Source organism: Corylus avellana, chromosome ca1, assembly GCF_901000735.1.
Source record: "Corylus avellana chromosome ca1, CavTom2PMs-1.0".
NCBI classification, from domain to species: Eukaryota; Viridiplantae; Streptophyta; class Magnoliopsida; order Fagales; family Betulaceae; genus Corylus; species Corylus avellana.
The window spans coordinates 7,465,178-7,486,200 of NC_081541.1; the positions used below are offsets into that span (position 1 = coordinate 7,465,178).

The 21,023-nt window shown below is 34.2% G+C and overlaps 3 protein-coding genes across 5 annotated transcripts; all 3 read left to right on the plus strand.

The window, feature by feature from the left end:
* Positions 1-4,164: 4,164 nt before the first annotated feature.
* On the plus strand, positions 4,165-7,802 carry LOC132183542 (lipid phosphate phosphatase 2-like). The gene is made up of 8 exons (XM_059596890.1): positions 4,165-4,409; positions 5,265-5,498; positions 6,034-6,127; positions 6,226-6,335; positions 6,611-6,701; positions 7,008-7,196; positions 7,274-7,333; positions 7,469-7,802. The coding sequence occupies exons 1-8, from the start codon at positions 4,350-4,352 to the stop codon at positions 7,660-7,662; spliced, it is 1,032 nt and encodes a 343-aa protein (XP_059452873.1). The 5' UTR covers positions 4,165-4,349; the 3' UTR covers positions 7,663-7,802.
* Positions 7,803-11,496: 3,694 nt separating this feature from the next.
* LOC132182692 (lipid phosphate phosphatase 2-like) lies at positions 11,497-16,663 on the plus strand. 3 transcript variants are annotated; one of them, XM_059596026.1, is made up of 8 exons: positions 11,497-11,799; positions 12,765-12,991; positions 13,106-13,193; positions 13,295-13,404; positions 13,545-13,638; positions 14,702-14,890; positions 15,013-15,072; positions 16,166-16,663. In XM_059596026.1, exons 2-8 carry the CDS (start codon positions 12,776-12,778, stop codon positions 16,372-16,374), a joined length of 966 nt encoding a protein of 321 aa, XP_059452009.1. In that variant the 5' UTR covers positions 11,497-11,799; positions 12,765-12,775; the 3' UTR covers positions 16,375-16,663. The 3 variants fall into 3 exon arrangements, with proteins under 3 accessions (XP_059452009.1, XP_059451994.1, XP_059452001.1); XM_059596011.1 differs by having other exon boundaries at positions 11,498-11,822; XM_059596018.1 differs by lacking the exon at positions 11,497-11,799 and having other exon boundaries at positions 12,096-12,991.
* Positions 16,664-19,843: 3,180 nt separating this feature from the next.
* On the plus strand, positions 19,844-20,239 carry LOC132174246 (uncharacterized). The gene has a single exon (XM_059585955.1). It carries the CDS (start codon positions 19,844-19,846, stop codon positions 20,237-20,239), a length of 396 nt encoding a protein of 131 aa, XP_059441938.1.
* Positions 20,240-21,023: the final 784 nt, after the last annotated feature.

A 21,023-nucleotide genomic window follows, 5' to 3' on the forward strand; every position in this document is an offset into this window, starting at 1 on the left:
GGTGATCAATGGTCCCTATTATAAGGTATGTACATTTTTTCTCTCGCTCTCTTTTCGCTCCTTTTTATTATTATTATTATTAATTAGGTTTTCTCTCAAATACCTCACTAACAGTGACTGACTTAGGCATTAGAGTGTTCTTCGCTGATACCTCTAGCTATCGAGTCACCCTTATATGTTTTATGTGTGAACATGATGTCTTCTTAACTAGAGTGCCAGCATGGTCAATTGTATGAACAATTTTAAATATTTAAGTTAATACAAAACAAAAAAAATGGTTCGATCTCATTTATATTATTATTATTATTATCGGCATGCAACTTTTCATATATGAACATAGACTCTCGTGAATTAAGGGAGGATTAGCATGGCTAGGAAACAGATATGGGGACTGAAAATTTCCAATGTAGAGAAGAATTTTCTTTGGCGAGCGTGTCATGAAAGTTTACCTACCAAACAGAATTTATACCGGCGGAAGATCGTTGAAGATTACTGATGTCCTATATGTGAACTAGAAGAGGAAATTGCTATTCACACCCTTTGGCAATGTTCTTCTGCTAGAGACATGTGGTGTGTGAGACCTAAGAAATTATAGAATAGTTCAGATTCTGGTGCGGGTTTTTTGCAGATTGTTAAAGATGTTTATGAAAAGCGCTCTATGGAGGAGATAGTTCAATTTGCAAGGATTGTTCGCCGAATCTTGTTGAGGCGCAATGACGTGGTGCATGGGGGCGTTTTTTCACACCCTAATATACTTGTACAGCGAACAATAAAAGCTGTTAATGAGTTCACTATAGCGTCGGGACAAAAGGAGTTGCAAAAGCTTCCAATTGAAGAACCACGACCGCAGAGCTGGACTGCTTCTATTGTTGGGTGGATGAAAGTGAATTGTGATGCTTCGGTGGATGAAATGAAGGGGTGGCTGGGATATGGAGTAGTGGTGCGGGATGAAAGGGGGATGGTAATGGCAGCACATTGGAAGACAACAAAGGGTAATCTTGATCCGACTCTGGCAGAAGCTGGGGCAGTTTTGATAGCTATTCACTTGTGTCAAACGCTGGGTCTCCATTCGGTGCATTTTGAAGGTGACGCACAGCTCATGGTGGACGGGGTCAATTCTATGGGAGAAGATTGGAATAGGTAGGGCTTAATGTTGGAAGATATTAAAGATGAACTGAGGGCTTTTCGTCAATGCATGGCGAATGTCTTTTGTTCGTGGGAAGGGAATCAAGTGGCACATGCTCTTTCTAAAATAGCCACAATGGCGGAAATAAACCAGATATAGATCAATAAGGTTCCTAATTGTATTCAAGATACTATTTTGATGGAGCATCATGCTCTGTCTTCTTGATTTTATCTAATGAGAATGGGATGATTATTATTTTTTTTTTTTAAAAAAAAAGATCATAGACTCTCGTGAAATTGAATGCATAAGTTTATTAATTGGACCAAGGTATAGAAACATAATTTGAATAAAAAGCATATACATTGATAACATGACAAGTTATGGCTGATATTAAAAAAAAAAAAAAAAAAAAATTGGAAAGAACCTAGCTCTGCCTAGGTGTTTGTCTTTTTCCATGTAAGACTTGTAGGTCTCTTTTTGGGTTTGTCTTTATGTCATTTCCATGTACATTATTTTCTTTCCTTGCAACTGTCATGTCCCCTTATTTCCTTAGTCCAAGTCTTCGGAGATGTAATGTGTTTCCTTGTATGGTACCTCAAGTCTTCTCACTCTCTTTTTTTATTTTTTTTATTAATTAATTTATTTTTATGAAAAATATAGAACTTCTATTGATGAAATTTTGTGAGCATAAAGTTTTACATTACAAATTATACAGTTCTGAAAAATCATAGTCAAAAGCTATGACAGTTATAAAGTCATAAAAATGACTTCAAGCTTCCGCTCAATCATGTACAATTACATTTAAGGAACAAATCTGCTTCATGTAGACTAGATCTAGGACATGAGTAACTCAATTACAAAACAAAAATAAGAAAACAACTAGAAATTAAAAAATTCGGCCGTGAGACTTAAGCCCCCACACTTCTTCATCCTCAACCCGAAGGCCAGGATAACAAATCCATCTTCAACCCAAAGGGTAGGACAAACAAAAAAAAAAACAAAAAACAAAAACCCCACAAGTAACAGCGGAAGAACACGACATCGTAAACATCCATTCAGAAGACACGCATTAGCCGAAGAAGACGATTAAATCTAAAGTTGAAGAGATTAGATCTGGATCTACCTTAGATTTAGATCTACAAACTAGATCTAAAGCAATCTGTCAGAAACGGAGACCAGTGAAATCTACAGAGAAAATACCGAATACTGCTACCGTGAGAGAGGAGGAGGGAAGATCTAGATTTAGATCTTCTCTCCTCTTGAAGTTCTTCTTAGTGTTGTATAGAAGAAAAAAAAGTTTGTTGATACATTTTACCTCAAGTCTTATAGTCCAAGGCAGAATAGGTCTAAAGTCCTAACCCTAATTTAAGTTGGCTGTAACCTCTATTAAGCAGAGTTTTGCAATAAAGTTGGCAGAGAGTTATTTAGCAAAAAATCAACACGTGTTGTGAGGTTTTGAAGTCCCTCTAAAGGCCTCTACCTTAACAATAGAGAAGTATCATGGACTCATCCTGCCAGCTTTTTTTGTCTAAGGTCATATTACGAAGTCCATTTCTTCAACTCATAACACTATATATAGTCGCGTAGGTTTATATATATAGTGATTTAATTTACCTTTTTTCTATTAGCTTAACTTTTTGAAATAAGTGGTGATTTAACATAATATCAGAGCTAGAGATCCTGAATTTGAACTCTGATTTCACAATTACCCTCTTTTAATTAAATATTTATCGCCCTGACTTCACAATTCATCATTATTTAATTAAATATTTCACGTGTTAGATGTTACCTATTAGTAAGTTTGAGCCTACACATGAGAGTGAGTATTAAAAGTGTTGATAAAATTTACTTATTCCTATCAATTTACACTTGTGAGACAAGTAATGATTTAACAACAGTCATGTAGATTTCTGGGTTATAATAGAAATTATAAAATCGTTTCAAAAAACGAGTACGCAAATATGGAAGAAGAAGAACTGGGGAAACTTCATGTAATTTGAATTAATTAATTAATGAGATTACAAGAGTACACTAATACACTAAAATAGAATAATTAATCTGTAACTAATCTATTAACCGAACAACAAATTTAACAAACTAAGCTTCTAGCTCATCTTCACATTTTGCATGTGATAAACACTTTTTAAATCCAACTCATATTTTAACTGCTAACTTCAAACTTCATAAATCGTAATATTTCTAGCTTAAAAAATAAGCACTTTTTTAATCCAACTCATATTTTGATTGTCTCTTAATTTAACTTAAAAAATTTAGGTTCATTAATTATGTCAAAGTTTAAAAATATAGATTCATTTTTTTTTTAAAAAAAAAAAGACTTGGCCCTTACAATAATGATTCTCTGGCTCTCCAACTAATATTAATTTTTCTACATTAAATATTATAAAAAATATGCCAAATCAGCTTGAAGATAACTGGTTGATATTGATAACTTAAGAAATGCTCCTAATATTGATCGTACCCGCAAAACCGTTAGCGGTTGGTGCGTGCCTGATGCATCGTAATTAACACCCAATTAATCAAACAACATACCCCATGGACGACATTCTAAAACGCCGCCGTCTTGCAGGACAATAAATTGCCAGTTGGTGATGGGCCTCAATTCCTACGTAGTTTTAATGATGTGCCCCACACGCCACCGTAGAAAGTACGAAAGTCAACACATACAGCGTTCGTGCTCTCCAAACCTATTCCGCAACTTGACTTCTCAAAAAATAATATTCCGCAACTTGACCATACAAAATTGTATACGTATTATATATATTTATTTAAAAAGGAAGCCGTTAAGTTGTTAATATTCGCTTAATTATTTAATTAACACGAAATCCGTGGTTGTTAACCGTGATCCTTCCCTGATCCCGTAACCGTCCGGCGGGTAACCAGATTTTCAAACTGCTCTCTCTCTAAGAACTGTCACTCCCGACGTTAGCCTGTACGAGAGCGAGAAGAAAGAATTAGGTTACTGGGTCCCATTTGAAGTAATTATTGTTCTCTCTTTTTAAGTAACAGAGCGACCCCATTTTTACTCCAAACCACCATTATTTTCAGAGCCTTATCTCTCTCTTTTCCCTTTCCATTCCTATTGGAGATAAGATTCCTGGTATCTGTTTGGCAGTTTACAATCACATATTCTCTTTTTGTACATTTGTGCTTAGAAGTTACAAAATCGGCTACTTTGCGTGTAAACTTCTGCGTTTGCTCGTCGATGGCGTGGGTGAATATCAGATCGCTTTGTTCTTTTTGGAATTTCCGGGGTATCTTTCAGGTTGGTAAATTTATTATTATTTTTACTTCAGATACTGGGAAATAATTACTTTCACTGTATTTTACTTTGTAAGTAGTGATTATCATCTAATTAAACAATGATTTATTAAGATCTGACCGTTAATCAATTTTATTTTTTAAGATTGTTGCTTATGTTGCAGAAAGCTATGAATAGAACTTGTTTTCTTGCGAACTGTCGTTTCAATTGTACGAGCACCTTATCAATGAATTAGCGCTTTATTAGTAACATGGTGTCAAAGAGAGAAAATAGGCAATTTTATGGTTGAGTCACATGTTGTGATACTATCGCGATAATATTGTGACTATTTTGATGCTGTCTTGCTAATGAAATGGGAAATCAATGTGTGCTTAAACGTAGTAATGGTGAATCATGATCGATGAGGACTGGTTTAGCCTTGAAATTCCAGGGAGATTGAGATTTTTCGCAGTTGAGCGAAATTAAGAGAAATTCTTAATTTCCCAGGAAAGATTTTATACGCGTTCGAATTCATTGAATTTATTACTTGGAAGAAATTCAGTATGCAATATCTGATGTTGTAATCTGCATTTCAACTAAAAAACTATAATACTTTAGCTTTAAGGTAACAGATTGAGTTCTTTTTTCATACCCTTTTCTTCTGTGCATCAAATTTAAGCACTCGACATATAATTCGGGGAAAAAGTTGTATGAAAGAAAATTTACTTCAATCTCATGGGTCGAAAGTAGATCCTTTAATGGGGTAATAGATGAATGAAACATGTGATTTCTCTCTAAATCTTATAGCAATAATCGATTTGATGGTAAACCATGCAAAATAAATAATCACTAGCTTGTTTGGTGTTGTGTATGTTACAGCGGCGCCGAATGGGAGGAGAGGTGGCGCTTGGGGAATCGGCATACACTATTAAATCTCATGGTGCCTCTCTTGCTAGGAATCACAGTAATGATTGGATCATTTTGGTTCTTCTTGCAGTGATAGAAGTCATTCTAAATGTCATTCGCCCATTTCACCGCTTTGTGGGGAAGGATATGATGACTGATCTCAAGTATCCCTTGAAAGACAACTCAGTTCCTGTATGGGCTGTTCCCGTAAGTTTTCACTGTCTTTTTATAATTGAAATGGGTTCAAATGACGGAAAGAATGTTCAAATTCGTGACCCTTTGTTGTGTGGTACATCTTAAATCATTATTTACCTCTCAAAACTTAAGCAGATAGAAAGTGATAAACTTTTAATTATTTAATTAATATTTTGAAACAAAACATTTCAACAACTCTGTTGTGTTTTTTCTTATACAAGTTTATGTAGGACTTATTAAAGGCTAACAAATAATTGATCTTGTGCTACTGGAAACTGACAATTTTTAACACTAATTCCGTGTTACTGTTTTAACAATAGAACAGTGAAGAAAAGTGAATTTTTGGCCTTAAATGGCTTGAGATTATGTCGCATAAAACAGAAGTTACTAAATCAAATTCCCCATTTTCTCTCCTCTTGTATGGACATGTCAAAAAAAAAAGAAAAAGTTTTAACGTATTGGCGGTTTGCATGTGTGATGTGGCTATACGAATTTTCCAGAAGCAAATGTAGATAACAGGATTCTTTTCCTTTTTTTTGGTGGTCAGATGTATGCAGTTTTGTTGCCTATTGCCATTTTCGTTCTCTTCTATCTGTGTAGGAGCAAGGGAGATGTCTATGATTTGCACCACAGCACTCTTGGTAATCTTATTTTGCAGTTATTATTCATCTATAACTTTTTTTCCCCCAGTATTACATTCTTAGCTAAAGTATCGACTAACATCTCTGTTAAAGAGCAGGCCTGCTATTTTCTGTGCTAATTACTGGGGTTATTACGGATGCAATAAAAGATGGGGTTGGTCGGCCTCGACCAGACTTTTTTTATCGTTGTTTTCCTGATGGAAAGGATGTATGTTCCCATTTACCTCCAATGTCTTGTGTGTTCTTGTCATTTTTTGCACAGAATTTCCGAACACTTTTGTACCTTTGTTAGTATTTTATGCTGGCTCTCATTAATGTTTCCCCTGCTTCATAGATAAACCTTCTTTTTCTACCTAACTCCACCTTAGATTTATTTTATTTTTATTTTTCCTTTTTCTTTTTTCAATTTGTTTTATGGTAATATGCCAATCTGCTCCAAAGTACTTCATTGTTGATCTTTGTATTCTTTTTTCTTTTTGTTAGTTTTATGATCAATTGGGACAAGTATTATGTCATGGTAAAGACAGTGTTATAAGGGAAGGACACAAAAGTTTCCCAAGCGGCCATACTTCATGTAAGCAACACTTCCTGCTACAACCTTCAATGTTTTTGGTGAATATGTATGGTCAAAATTGCACAGTAAACAACATAAGGGAATCCATAATCGATCATACCCATAAAAAACTAATAATTAAAGAAAGTTGCCTTAAGAAAGAAAGAAGGTTTTTCCAAATGCTTGAAACTTTTTCATGATTATATTTTGGATCGATGAAGTAGACAGTATCTTGAAGCTAGAGACCATCGAATTATTAAGAATGCAAATGTATTTTATCTTATTTCACAGAGCAGTGCTGATGTAATTTAGGATTTTGCTTTGCAGGGTCCTTTGCAGGTTTGGGTTTTCTGTCATTATACCTGTCTGGAAAAGTGAAAGTATTTGATCGGCGAGGGCATGTGGCTAAATTATGCATTGTTTTTCTTCCGCTGCTCGTTGCGTCCCTTGTTGGCGTCTCACGTGTTAATGACTACTGGCACCATTGGCAAGATGTTTTCGCTGGAGCCATTCTAGGTATATGTTTTCGTGTGATATCTTGCTTATGAAGAAAATGTACTAGGAATTGCATTTTGACATGGTTCATCTTGCAGGGCTAGTTGTGGCAACGTTTTGCTATAGGCAATTCTTCCCAAACCCTTATGATGATAATGGTATATACCCATCTTTTCTCGTTTGTTCTTCAATATTTTTTTTAGTGGAATTTCCAATATTCTATATACTCTTTGCTCAATTCGTCTCATTACATCAAGGAGAACTTTGGGCTTTGCATAATCTTCTGGTTTCAGGTTGGGGCCCTTATGCATATTTCAATGCTTTGGATGAGGTGTCACGTGCCTCTACAAACTCGGACCAAGTTACGAATGCAGGTAATGTGCAGGCCACAGGGATTCAACAATCAAGACAAGGTGGTGACGTGGCATTATCTATAGGCAGCGATCTAATCTCAGCACAGGATCGAATGGAATCAGGGAAGAGGTGATATCTTCAATGTCTTTGTGCTCCATGCTGATCCACGTCCCCCCAACTTATTTGTGTGTATATGTAAATGGCAATTTCCTGTCTCAACTGAACTTTAGTTTTAGAAATACAGAGTGAAATTTGATTATTGTTCCTGATTAATTAATACGTTTGTGTCGTACGGAAAAAAGAATAAATTTTTTGAAATGGCTACCCTCAATCTCAAGTAAAATAGCAATGACTATTATCTAAAACAAAGTATTAAAATATTAATTAAATAATTAATTTCACGACTCCCTGTGATTTTAAGTTCTTAAAATCACTTTGATCACATTACAATAACTGGTTTTGTTCACCGGAATGTATTAGTGAATTTTTGCAAGCAGACATCTCTGCTTTGCAAGCTATGCAATAAATATATGGCATATGCCATTTGCTCAAAAAAATAAAAAATAAAAAATAACTGGTTTTGTTGCGCACGGATCTGGTTTACATGTATGCTGTAGTGTAAGCAACAATTAAAATTGAATTTCAAAATTGACTTACTTTGAGAAGCTTTTAATAGGAGAGAGAAAATAAATAAAGATTTTGAGAGATTCAATCTTAACCGTTGTTTACACTACAACATACACACTGTTATTTTAATAACAGCATATATGTAAGCCGGATCTGTTGCGCACAACTCAGTGGGAAATGAATTAAAAAAAAAAAAAACTAAGTGGGAAATGGGCATACATATTTTCAAAGGTTTTTGCATGTCTCTTGACGTTACAAGGTGCCGCATAATGTTCATTAAAAAACAAAAACAACAAGCGCGTCTAGCACTAGATCCTAATGGACCGGATCTTACCTTCTTATTATTATTATTTTGAAATTGGTATTGGAGTTTAGAATGGGATACCATATTTAAATTTGTAATCATATTGAGCCACATGGATATGTTTTAATGTGGCCTTCCCTGGTAAGGCCTTCATTTTTTATATTTGTTTTTTGTTACTTAATTTCATTAGGTGATAATTCAGTCTGTACCAATATATTACTAATTGATGGGGATGCGTCTACAATGACAAGGTTTCAGGATAAAATAAATTAGTCCCGAGAATTTTAATTTATCTTTTTGATTGTGGAGAAGTCATCAAGACTCAAGAGAACAAAACCATAAGTTTTTGAGAATATATATTAGTTTTTAATTTATTATGAGTGATCATATAATTTCGAGTAATGCTTAGGACCATCTTTTTATCCTCTTAAAGTTGATATGGCTTTGCAAATTACCATTTGATCAAAATTCAAGTATGATTTATCTAAAATTTAATGGTGATTTTAAAAATTATATCAGCTTCACGAGGATAAAAAGAGGGTTCCTAGCACTATAAATGATTACTTTCATGTTACCTTCTCCCATTCGATGAGGAATAGTGCAAAACAAACCAATTACATGATGGGATTGGTATTTTTGTTAAAATTTTGTTTTTATTTTTGTTTTTTCAAAAGAAAATCATTAACAGACAACTAAAACATAAAATACTTGTAAAAATAATTTAAATATTTTATATCATGCCATAACACTTTCAAATCACAATAAAAAACACATTTCAAAACAATTTTTCATTTTTCATCGGCATGTTATGCCTGCAATTAACAAGATTTGTTAGTAGCCAGTGATGAATCAGAGTACTGGGTTTTCTTCAACTTAGTCTCTCAGAGAATTACATTTTTTTTTTACTATTCATATTAAAAAAACATGTGAGAAGCATATGCCATTAAATAAAGAACCTATGTTACTTTTAAAGACGGAGTTGGATATGAATTTTTTGTCATTGTCCTTAGGTGAACATGGGATACAATTATTGAGCCTCATCAACTCCTCTTAATAATAATAATAATAATAATGACCCATAAGAGATCATGTGCGCTTACCATAATATTAATATGGTAAATTGGCAGGCTGAATTTTTTTTTAATGATAAAAAAAAAAGAATTAAAAATTAAAAAAAAAAGGGAAAACTCAAAATGGGAAAGAGTAGCTTTCAAGTTGCAATATTCAAGAACAATTATTGTCATCTTGGCAATTTTGAATATTTATCAAAAGGAAAAATCTCTTTGCTCACGTCTATTTTTTTTTTTTTTTTTTATTTATCCAATCTTCTTATACGCAATCGATGTTCATTCATAGTCTTTTTCCCCCTCCCTTAATTATCAAGGTTCATAAACTTTTCTTTTAATCTAAAATTTGTTTTTTTCTTCTAATCCACCAATAATCTTCCGCCACACACTGCTTTTTCTTAAAGGCATTCAATTGTATGGCCGTAAAAGGCAAGGATAGAAGTATAATACCAAGAACAAGCAAAGAATATTAGGGTTTTGACAAATGGTTATCATTTTGGGATAAGCAAAAAAAAACAAACGATATTGTGGTGCCGAAAAGATAAGTGTTTAGGGAGATAATGATGTAATTATGGAATAAATAAAAGCTTCATTTGAAAAGGACATGCATGAATCATGATGCAGCTTTTGGAAGTTTGAACACCTTCATAGACTTTGTTTTCCCCGAGAAAACTTTCACTCGTTTTGCAGCCTTTGTTGCCTAGATCACCTTGTCAACAATTCAGGATAATTGTCTTCAAGAATAGTTTAATTGGTTGGGATCACGCTTAATGAAGCGGAGGTCACTAATTCGAATCTCTCTTTCCCTCTTGTGCGGACATATAAAAAAAAAAAAAAAAAGGGATAATTTTTAGTAGAAACAAGATCAAAAGATCAAAAGAAATCAATGAAATTTAGAAGGGAAAAAAAAGAAGAAGAAGTCTATAATTATTTTGGAAATAAGTTAATGTTCTGAAAATAATTAGAGGCTGGCAAAATCTCTTTAGTTAAATTCAATAAAAGCCCCTTCTCAATTAGGATATTTTCATATGCAAATTTTTTAAATGGTTCATATTTAATTCTAAATTATTTTGGAAAAAAAAAAACTAAATTAAATATGAATCTTGAAAAAATTACAAAAGATCTCAAGTACTTTTTACAACACCTAAACCAAATCTTTTTTTTTTAAAAAAATACTGAAAACAATTTATTAAGGCCACAGAAAGCTAGGTTTTGACAGTTTTGTTGATTCACGGGGTGTAGGTGTGTTACACGGGTTTGAAATTTATCCTTTAAAAATGGGTACACGAAATGACAGTACATGTCATAAAATAATAACATACTAAAAAGACACATATCAATTTAATAAATTAAATTTAAAAAAATATCATTCAAAGGTGTTTTCTATTTCAAGTGAACTATCTTTTATAAATAAAATTTCATATTTTTATGTAAGTAATGTCACGTTATTTATTTATTTTCTTACATGTCCACACAAGAGAAGAGGAGAGAGATTTGAACTAGTAACTTCCGCTTCATAAGACGTGGTCTACTACCAATTGTGCTACCCCTGAGATAATTTTTTTTTTTTTTGTTGTAATTTGTATCAGCTGTAATTATTGCCTAAAATGTTTTTGTCTTTATTTCACTTCAAAGAGAGGGAATTATATTCCGAAAACCTGTATGGAAAACTAAAGTGCTCATTATTATAGGGGTAGGTAGGATAACAAATGATTAAGAAGGTCAGTTATTATTTGTCTAGAAAAAGAAAAAAGTTCAATTGTTTATAGGTGTCATTGGTTCTCATATAATATAATTACCGCAAATTCTCAGATTTTTTTTTTTTTTTGTTTCAAACGTGTTTATTTTTGTCGGTTGTATTTGTTGGGCCTTGATTCAATTAAAAGAATCCACCACAACGGCTACGAAACGACTCTGGCCTGGTTCCCCAAACGACAAGTAAACCCCACCGGTTTTAAAAATTTAAAAACAAAACAAAAAAAGAAGAAGCTCTCTCATATTCCCATGCTTAAAATTCCGCTTCTTTTTCTTCACTTTCTCTGTTCTCTCTCCCAGTGCCTGTAATGTAAAGGCAAAACAGATCTTTACCTTGAATACTTCTCACACTTTCATTCTCTCTCCGCGTAAAATCCATTCTCTCTCTCTCTCTCTCTGAAAACTTTTCGAGTTCTCTCTCATTCTCACATATTTTCAGGTAAACTAGAAATTTCAAATTCCGTGAGTGAATCGCTGAAAACTTTTCGAGTTCTCTCTCATTCTCACATATTTTCAGGCAAACTTGAAATTTCAAATTCGGTGAGTGAATTTGTCTTTTGTCTTTCCCTCTGTGAATTTGTTTGTTTGTTTGTTTTTATGTTTTGTTTTGTTTTTCATTTTTTTTTTATGCACATTGTGATACTCGTTTTTTGTTTTTCGTGCTTTTGTTTTGGAGAATTTGCCTTTCTGTTTGGTTCCCTGGAAAGTGGAAAACGAAGGAAATGTGAAGAAAGTAGAGTTATGAGTAAATTATAATGTGTTTTTGCTTCTGAGGAGAAAAGGAAATGGAAGTTTTTATGTTATTTATTTATTTATTTATTTTTATGAATGAAAAAAAGAAATGGAAGTTTCTATTAAATCAAGCTGATGTTTCAGTTAATGCTCGGTTGAGTTGAGTTTCTTTTTCATTTTCTCTGCTCATGGCGTAGAATGTCAAGAAGTTCTGTTTCTTTTCTTTTCCTTCACATTCTTAGCTTCCAAACGCGGCTTATAGAAGAAAATGTGCTTCAAACAAATTCCAGGCTTTTGCTGTACGTTAAATTTGTTTATAGGATTAAAGATAGTATAAATTAAAGTATAAGAATTCACTACCATTTCTGATCCTCTGTAGCCGCCGTTTTGCTCAGGGTTTTTGCTACTATATGCATACTATGCTCGCATTTGAGGCAGTTTTGGTTACACCATCAATTCAATTAGATAGATTGTTTAAGACATTGTTGAGCATTTTATCTAGCCAGTATTAGGTTATTTCGTACTTTTGTATGTTTTTTTTTTCTCCTTGTTTCACTTAAAAGGTTTATGTATGAAGTCTTTGCTTCATTTTTTTTACTTTCTTTTTCAAGAGGTTGAAGTATTCTAACTCCTCATTTATTGCTGTAACATTATCTTGTGTGATTTTTTCTTTTTCATGTTTGTGCTTGGTTATAGTGATTCGAATTTTTAATGTCATTTCTATTAACTAAGCTTTTAATTTTTCATCAGATCAGTGAAAAATGCCAGAAATTCAATTGGGTGTACACACTATAAGATCCCATGGAGTTAGAGTGGCAAGAATCCATATGTATGACTGGCTAATTCTTTTGCTTCTTGTGGTGGTAGACGTCATTCTGAACCTTATAGAACCATTTCACCGTTTTGTTGGAGAGGGGATGTTGATAGACCTCAAATATCCATTGAAAGGCAATACTGTTCCCTTTTGGGCTGTTCCTGTGAGTTTTGGCCCTGCGAAATAATAAATTCAAGAGAGTATTGTGCATGAGGTACTTGCACGTTACTTGCTCATGACATAAAAATAATCTGTTTTGTGTTCATTATTTTAACAGATCGTCGCAATATTGTTGCCTTTTGCTGTCATTCTCATCTACTACTTCATCAAAAAGGATGTTTATGATCTTCACCACGCCATGATGGGTAGCTCTTCCTCATTTTCTAAATTTTGTAATGCAGGTGTTTGTTTGCATGTCATTTTAGCATCATGATAACATTTTAATGGATGTTTTATGCATGCCCAGGCCTTCTATTTTCTGTACTTATCACTGCAGTTATAACTGATGCAATCAAAGATGGGGTTGGCCGTCCACGTCCAGACTTCTTTTGGCGTTGTTTCCCTGATGGAAAAGGGGTTGGTTCTCCAGTTCATAGATTACCCTGGTTTTCCTTTTCATTTCATTGTGTTGTTTACTTTAATATTTTATGATATAGTCTTTGCTTTTGGTCAGTTCTTTTCTCAGTCAACATGCAGTTGGTGGATGACATGTGCAGGTGTTTGATACTACCACAAGAAACGTTATGTGCACTGGAGATAAGAGTGTCATTAAGGAAGGACACAAAAGTTTCCCAAGTGGGCATACATCTTGTAAGCAGTCAACGGGTCATATTGCTGGCTTAGTGGTCATTTTCTTTTTTTCTTTTTCTTTGTGCTTGATGCATAGTTTACATCCTTGGGGATTGTTATCTTATATTGCTGGCTTAGTGGTCATTTTCTTTTTTTCTTTTTCTTTGTGCTTGATGCATAGTTTACATCCTTGGGGATTGTTATCATATATAGATATCCGACCTCACACCTCTACCAATTGTGGTTATAGTGTTGCAATGTGCTGTTGTGTTCCTATTAGTGACAAGTTTCATACCAAAAAGTTTCTTAGTTTATTCTCTATGGATAATGCTATTGTTTCCTGAAGGCTAAGCTTCACATTGATTAAATGAGAAGCAACCATCATTGAATTGTCATTGACATAAGTATGGTATTCCAAATGCCTACAGCTTCCAAAATAACAAAGGCACAATTGATCGCTTCTTCAATCAATGGTTGGGTGTTTAAATGTCCATGGAAATTGAAATAGTCAATGCTGCTTTACAAAGGATTCCGATTGTGTAGGCTTTTACATTTGTTTTCCTTTTAAGCTTTGATTCAGTAAATTCTTTAGATTGTAAAAATTCTTTCAACTAAGCGCATTTTGGAATTTCTCTGCAATATTAGATTTTTATACTTCTTTTGGAGAATGCATATCCATGGGACACCAGAATGCCCCTTTAAAGTTTCAGCAAAAGTTTCTTGTATGGGAGGAATACCACGGATATTTCTTTGTGCTCAGTTTCTTTTCAAATTTCTAACACATTTGCTGGAAGCGTAGATAGCATTTAGTCTTTTACTTTGAACAAAAGTAACCAAGACTGATGTCATTTTTCTTTCTCTTTTTTTAAATATAAGTAAATGAAATTCATTAAAAAGCGCAAAGGCGCAATCCCAAAAAAAAATATATATATATACATATAAGATTTCATTCTGTGTTTCTGCACATGGTTGTGTTGAGAGAGGGATTCGGTTACAGCTAACATTAGTTCATTTCAGTTGTTTATCTTGAGCTCCTTGTACAAGAAGAAACTTAGCTTAGACGAATTCTGGCTTTTGGCTTCAGGGTCCTTTGCAGGTCTTACCTTTCTTGCTTGGTATCAGGCTGGGAAAACCAGGGCATTTGACCGTAAGGGGCATGTTGCAAAGCTGTGTGTTGTTTTCTCGCCAATACTACTTGCTGCTCTAGTTGGAGTTTCTCGAGTTGATGATTATTGGCATCACTGGCAAGATGTATTTGCTGGAGGTCTTCTAGGTTTGTTTGTCAAGGACTTGTTTTTTTGTTTTCTTTTTTGGTTTTCTGCTGAACTGTTTGTTGGGAACACAGTCTCTGTTGCTTCTTAGTTGGCCTTTGTCTTGTTTAAACTTTTTATGCAGGGATGACCATTGCTTCATTTTGTTACTTACAATTCTTTCCACCCCCATATGATGTAGATGGTAATGCCCTCCTCTTTTTTTCTTAATCGATGGTTATGTACCATATGCTCTATTGTCTTTTTGTAAAATTTTCCTGTCAACTTTTGTGCAATGATCCAACTTACTGGTAACCAGCATCTAAGCATGTCTTCAACAGGAATGCCTAGACATGTAGCAAAAGGTTATTTGTTCTGCCTAGTCCAGTGTGTTATGTCTATTTGTGTCGACTAACTGGATTAGAAATTTGTGGATGGCAGAATTCATAATTGTTGAGCTTTAAAATGTTAAATGTTTTTGTTGCTCGGATGATATCTTATTAAATAAAGAAAGATGATACAAGGTTTTTCTATTCTTTGATATAAGTATTCTGCTGCATACTAAACCTAATACCAGCTTGCTGGCATCATTGATATTAAACAAAGAGCATGGACAGGGTACCTAATTAGCAATCTCGAGAATGATTTTTATTTCAGTGTACTGTTTATATTGATTAGAATTGAGACAAGATGGTAAAATACTCTCCTCCTGGAATGAAACTACAAATATCACAGTATCTGATGAATTAGAGACAAGGAGGTAGAATACTCTCCTCTTGGGATGAAACTACAAATATCAGAGTATCTGATGAAGGATGGCTATCACTTACACTTGGGGTACGTTTGGTACATAGAATGGTTATTCCAATAAGAAAAAGGAATAGTCTTTATTAATAATGGTAGAAGGTAGAATAAAATAGCATTGGTGTTAAAGTGTACATATACTTTTAACACTTGGAATATATGACGGAATGACTATTCCATTATACTTTCTTCAATTTCCAATAAAAGCTATTCACTTTTTTGTCTAATGGAATAGCTATTTTGTGTACCAAACTTCACCTTATATTATAACTGTTTTTCCACTGGATTTCACAGCTTTGCTCCGGCTCCTTGGATAAGGTTTCAAAATTCAAAGTTTCATATTATTTAACCTATGAAAAGAGGCCATGAGTCAACTGTTATACTACTGCATTCCTTTTTTTAAGTATAATTTAAGGAGTAACTATAATCTTTAAGTGGATTATTAGTTCGAATATTGGTTCATGAGTATCTTGGCTTTTTGTTATATTATGCAGGTTGGGCACCTCATGCCTATTTTCAGATGTTGGCAGAGTCTCGAAATGGCGTTCAGTCATCCACCAACACAAATAATCGTCTCATTCGGCAGCAATCGGAGCTTGAAAGTTCATATGTCCAAGCTCAACATGTCATTGAAATATCAGCAGTCGATATGCGGGACTCTGGCCCCATGCTGGATGCAATGGAAGGCGGGAGAAGATACTGACGTGAAAGGCTGCAACTGCAGAGAAAAACACTACCAGATGTCCATATTCTTCAAGATCAATATATAGGATGTATGCGTGCTTGCCTGGGCAAAAAAGAAAAAGAAAAAAGAATGTGTTCATTTCATCAGCAGATTTTAGAACTCGAACTTTTAACATGGAACTAACTTGAACCATCCTCGTTCCTTGGATTTATTTTAGAGTTGTTTGGTTGTCAACCAGTGTGTTTTTTTTCGATGCCTTGGGTTCTGATAGGGCTATAGAAGTAGTAACTGATTTGTTACCCTCTCAGACAGCACTCTTTTTTGGCGTATAGATGATTGATATCTTTGCGAATTTCCTGGCATTCATCCGGACAAATTCGTATTGGGTGCAAAAACTGTCTTTGCATGTTGAATATGTAAACTGGATTTCTGATCATGGTTCTGAAATGATGATGTAAGTGAAGCATGGATTTTAGGTATTTTCATGAAAAGGTAAAGCAAGGTTTACATTGATGCAGAGTAAAATGCAATGTAATATCATATTCTTATTATATAATATAAAATCGCAATGCCAAACGCACCCTAAACAATGATTCTCTTCCCAATTCCCATGGCTTTTTAGCTTGATTGTGCTGATACTAATACACTGATGGTTAATATGGCTCTTTTTTAATTTGGGACAAAACCCTCTTTTGACTATAGATGAAATTCATGATATGGATCTGCTAGTGTGAGAGTAGGAAGCATTGGTGTCCAAGTAGTGCATGATTTTTCTTTTGCATCTGACTGGTGATAAATTCCCATTATATGATCAAAACGATAAAGTAGACTGTTCGGCTCTAGACATGAGAATCTAATAAGAGAGGGAATAAAAAAATAGTGACAAATTCTTATTACTCTAGATTTTAGTGAGAAAAACTTCCCTCTCTTCTGAGTAAGAGCTTCTCGTCTCCTAAGTGATAGGCCGCCATTTCTGTAAGTGCTGAGAGAGGAGGAAGGACTCCTTTTAAATAGTTCTAACTTAGTTAATTTCAATGCAATCTTTTCTGTTATGGTATCCAAAATCTCTTGATGTTACCGCAAGCTCACTTGTGGACTACTTTAAAATACATCGCTCCTATTTGACCTTTTTCTTGGTGCTTAAACCAAAAGGCATTGGACTTGGTTTTTTTTTTTTTGGGACCAAATTCCACTTTATTTTATGGGCTATTAATGTTGCGACTCGCACCCGGCCACCCACTTTGTCTTTGTATTTTATTTAATTTCTTTCAAAAAAATTTCTTTCTATTAATGAAATTTCATCTTAACTAAAAAAATAAAAGTGAAAAAGATTCCAGGCTTTGGCTCCCTTCTTTGCTAATATTATCATATAAATTATAATGACCAACTCTGCATTCACGGGCATAGGGGTGGGTATCGGTCAAAACGGTCCGGTTTTGGCTCTAATCGGTTATGAACCGATAATTTTCGGTTAAACAGTTTCTTAACCGATACCGAACTGATAAGAATTTTAACTGAAATTATTGGTTATAACGGTACACGGTTAAACGGTTCGATTAAACCGGTTAACCGATTATCAATCTCACCTTCTTCTATGTTCTCTACTACTCTAACCCCCAAGCACCAAATGGCAAAAACTCTTACCTGAATTGAATCTTTGATGCTAAAAGAGATGTATGTGAGAGCAGATGGGGGCGGATATTGCGAGAACTAGAAAGAGAAAAAAAAAAATAGGGAAGAAACCCATTCTCCTGCAATTGTGAGAAGGAAAAGAAAGAAAAACAATGAGGAAGAAAGAGTCTGCTGCGTGAGAGGAGGAGGGAAAAAAGAAAAAGAAAAAAAGTGGCGTGAGAATTTGGAAGAGAAGGAAAATAAAGAAAAACAATGAGGCAGAAACAGAGAAAGAAAGAGTCTATAGTGGCTTGAACCCACGACCACGAGGATTTGAGCCTTGTGCTCTAGTTCCCTACCAACTAAACTATACTAGTTTTGTTACTAGCCTTCTCCCATACCGGTTCTTATCGGTTAAAACGGTTAACCGATAACAAATGGTTAACCGAACTGAACCGAACCGATAAGAATTTTGGTACAAAATTTTTATTGGCGTTTACGGTTAATATCGGTTCGGTCGAAGCCGGTAGACGGCCAGTTAAACGGTAACGGTTAATCTGCCCACCCCTACACGGGCATATGTGAAGAATATATATATACATGCGTGATAGACATAAATTTCTTACAAACTCGTATGCAAGAAGCGATATGTATCCTTTAAATTATTAAAAGAACATAATAGACACATATTATTAAAAAAACACATGCTTCTTATATACTAATGACACATGTAATGAAACAGTTAGAGTCTAACTTATAATTAAAAGAACATCTTCTTATATACTAATGACACAGTTAGAGTCTAACTTATAATTTTTTTTTTTTTAACAAATTGATAGCTATCTAATTTCTAGAGCATGTTTCACTTGAGGTTAGATATCATACTTTCGCTTTTGTAAGACATATCTCAGAATAATATTTATTGTGATTTGGATTAACTAGTTCATTCCAAAAGTTTATTATGCAAACCAATCGGAGCCTTATTTGGTCAACCGTACTCTGTCAAATATTTATCGTGATTTGGAATTCTACCAATTATTGTAATGGTCCCTATTAGGCCCCTTCATGCCGAGTGACCGTGACCAATAATGCCCACTAGGATTAATACTTTAAAAAAAAGAAGGTTAATTCGAATTCTCTATTAGTATTTAGACGGCGGACAATTCAAGTGCTTGGAAATTACAATACACCGTATGAGTACTAATCCTATATACCATCTTATAAAAATATTTTATAAAATTGATGTGATATAGCTAGTTTAGTAGCCATGACTCATGAGGGCTGATCCAATGACTACTAGATATTGCTACAGATATCTATATGAAATATAGCATGTATAATTCTATCGTATAATCGTATAGTCAACTGAGCATATAAAGTTTTTCTTTATTATTAAAAAAAAAAAACAGAAAATTATAATATATGTTCCAGGATCTATTCATTCCTTCAAAGGTTAGGATTGTGACATTTCACTCCGTTTATGAATTTGATATTCACAACATCGACACTAACCATTCATTTAAATTTTCAAAATGGTTAAAAATTCAATTCCCATAATCGATCACGACCATACATCCATTCTCTGCTCGATTTGCTGGTGTCCGTTGATTAAATTTGGCCGTCCGCATATATCACTCCTTGCCTCGGCCCTCGGTCAAAAGGCCATTTTGGCCATATATGCATGTCTCTTATATCCCACATTAATCCCCTTTCCCGGAATATCGATTACAACAATCCTATATTCAAACCCCATTTCAATTTCTACCCCACGTCGTCGTTTCCCTTCTATATAAGGCGTCTTTTAATGCCATCTCTCTCAGACAAACGTCTTATAGCTATAGTCAACGTCTCTCTCTCTCTCTCGTATAGTAGAAAAATGAAGATAGTTCCTTCTGCGTATTACGAAAGCTTGAAGAGGTATTGGAGGAGAAGAAGATACCAACGGCTAATTAATGGTGCAAAGAGCAATAGAAGGAAGCTCAAGATTGCAAGGCTTGGGGGTGGAACAAGAACATTAACCTCGAAGGTGATGAGGTTTAACATTAATACTGTTTCGCCAATTAAGCTCTTGGCGAAGTTGCATGATGCCTATATTGACATGATGATTCCGTTGGCCAGCAACGTTAAGCTTGGGTACCCAAACAACGTTGATTTGTTTGGAGGAAAGAGGGTTCCTAAAGGCCGCCGACAGATTTCCATGGCTTCTTGCGGTCAGGAAGTCGACGGCAAGTTGGTTTTGGGAATCTATAAGAGAATTGCGTCTTCTCGCTAAATAGCTGCCTTTTAATGCAACTTCATACTACTGTGTATAAGTGTTTTTTTTTTTTTTTGGGTTGTGTTTGTTCTTCTTTGAAAGTTGTGGAAGTTTAAGACGTTGAGCTATTTGTGAAAAAGACTGAAAAAGCTCGACCGTTGTAACTTGTAACTTAAAGTTCGCGAAATGCTTTTTTTTTTTGTTTTTTCTGTCTTTTTTTTAAGTGCGGTTATTTGATTCATATATATCTTTTAGAAGAGTTCTGCTATTTGTCTGCTAAGAGTCAGATAAGTGTCTACCAAAGTCTAACGTGACTTTATTAAAAAAAAAAAAAAAATCATAGAAATCTCTCTCTCTTCCCCCATTTCGTATTTTTTTTGTTAATTAAATTTTTATGAATTAATATTTAGTTTCTAACGCCTCAAAACTTTTTTTTGAATTCAAAACTAAAATCTAGGGGTAGAAAATTAACTCTTTAGGAATGGTATCACTCAAAAGGGATTCAATCATCCTAAATTTGGTGCTAATATCTCAAATTTGAATTCCTCTTTAATGTTTATCTTCTTTAATTTTTTTTTTTTTTTTTTTTTTAAGTTGTAAATGTCTAAAGTTTGGTTGCCTCATGGCAGCCGTAAATCTCTACTCCTTTTAGAGAGAAGACGGCCCAATTTTAACGGTCAGTTTCTGGTAGCATTTTTCAGTCAAAACCATACATATATATCTTTTTAGCATATGTCTAGTGAGTATGCTAAAAAAAATGTAAACGGTAACTTTAATGGTGTTTTGGGAAGAAAAATATAAA

What these genes read in the sequence shown, in the direction of transcription:
- LOC132183542 (XM_059596890.1), top strand. Translation starts at nt 4,350, where the DNA reads ATGGCGTGGGTGAATATCAGATCGCTTTGTTCTTTTTGGAATTTCCGG. An exon ending in TTTGCACCACAGCACTCTTG is followed by an intron (nt 6,128 to 6,225) that starts GTAATCTTATTT and finishes GTTAAAGAGCAG; the next exon opens with GCCTGCTATTTTCTGTGCTA. An exon ending in AAACCCTTATGATGATAATG is followed by an intron (nt 7,334 to 7,468) that starts GTATATACCCAT and finishes TTCTGGTTTCAG; the next exon opens with GTTGGGGCCCTTATGCATAT.
- LOC132174246 (XM_059585955.1), top strand. Translation starts at nt 19,844, where the DNA reads ATGAAGATAGTTCCTTCTGCGTATTACGAAAGCTTGAAGAGGTATTGG.
- LOC132182692 (XM_059596026.1), top strand. Translation starts at nt 12,776, where the DNA reads ATGCCAGAAATTCAATTGGGTGTACACACTATAAGATCCCATGGAGTT. An exon ending in TTCCCTTTTGGGCTGTTCCT is followed by an intron (nt 12,992 to 13,105) that starts GTGAGTTTTGGC and finishes TTATTTTAACAG; the next exon opens with ATCGTCGCAATATTGTTGCC. An exon ending in TCTTCACCACGCCATGATGG is followed by an intron (nt 13,194 to 13,294) that starts GTAGCTCTTCCT and finishes ATGCATGCCCAG; the next exon opens with GCCTTCTATTTTCTGTACTT.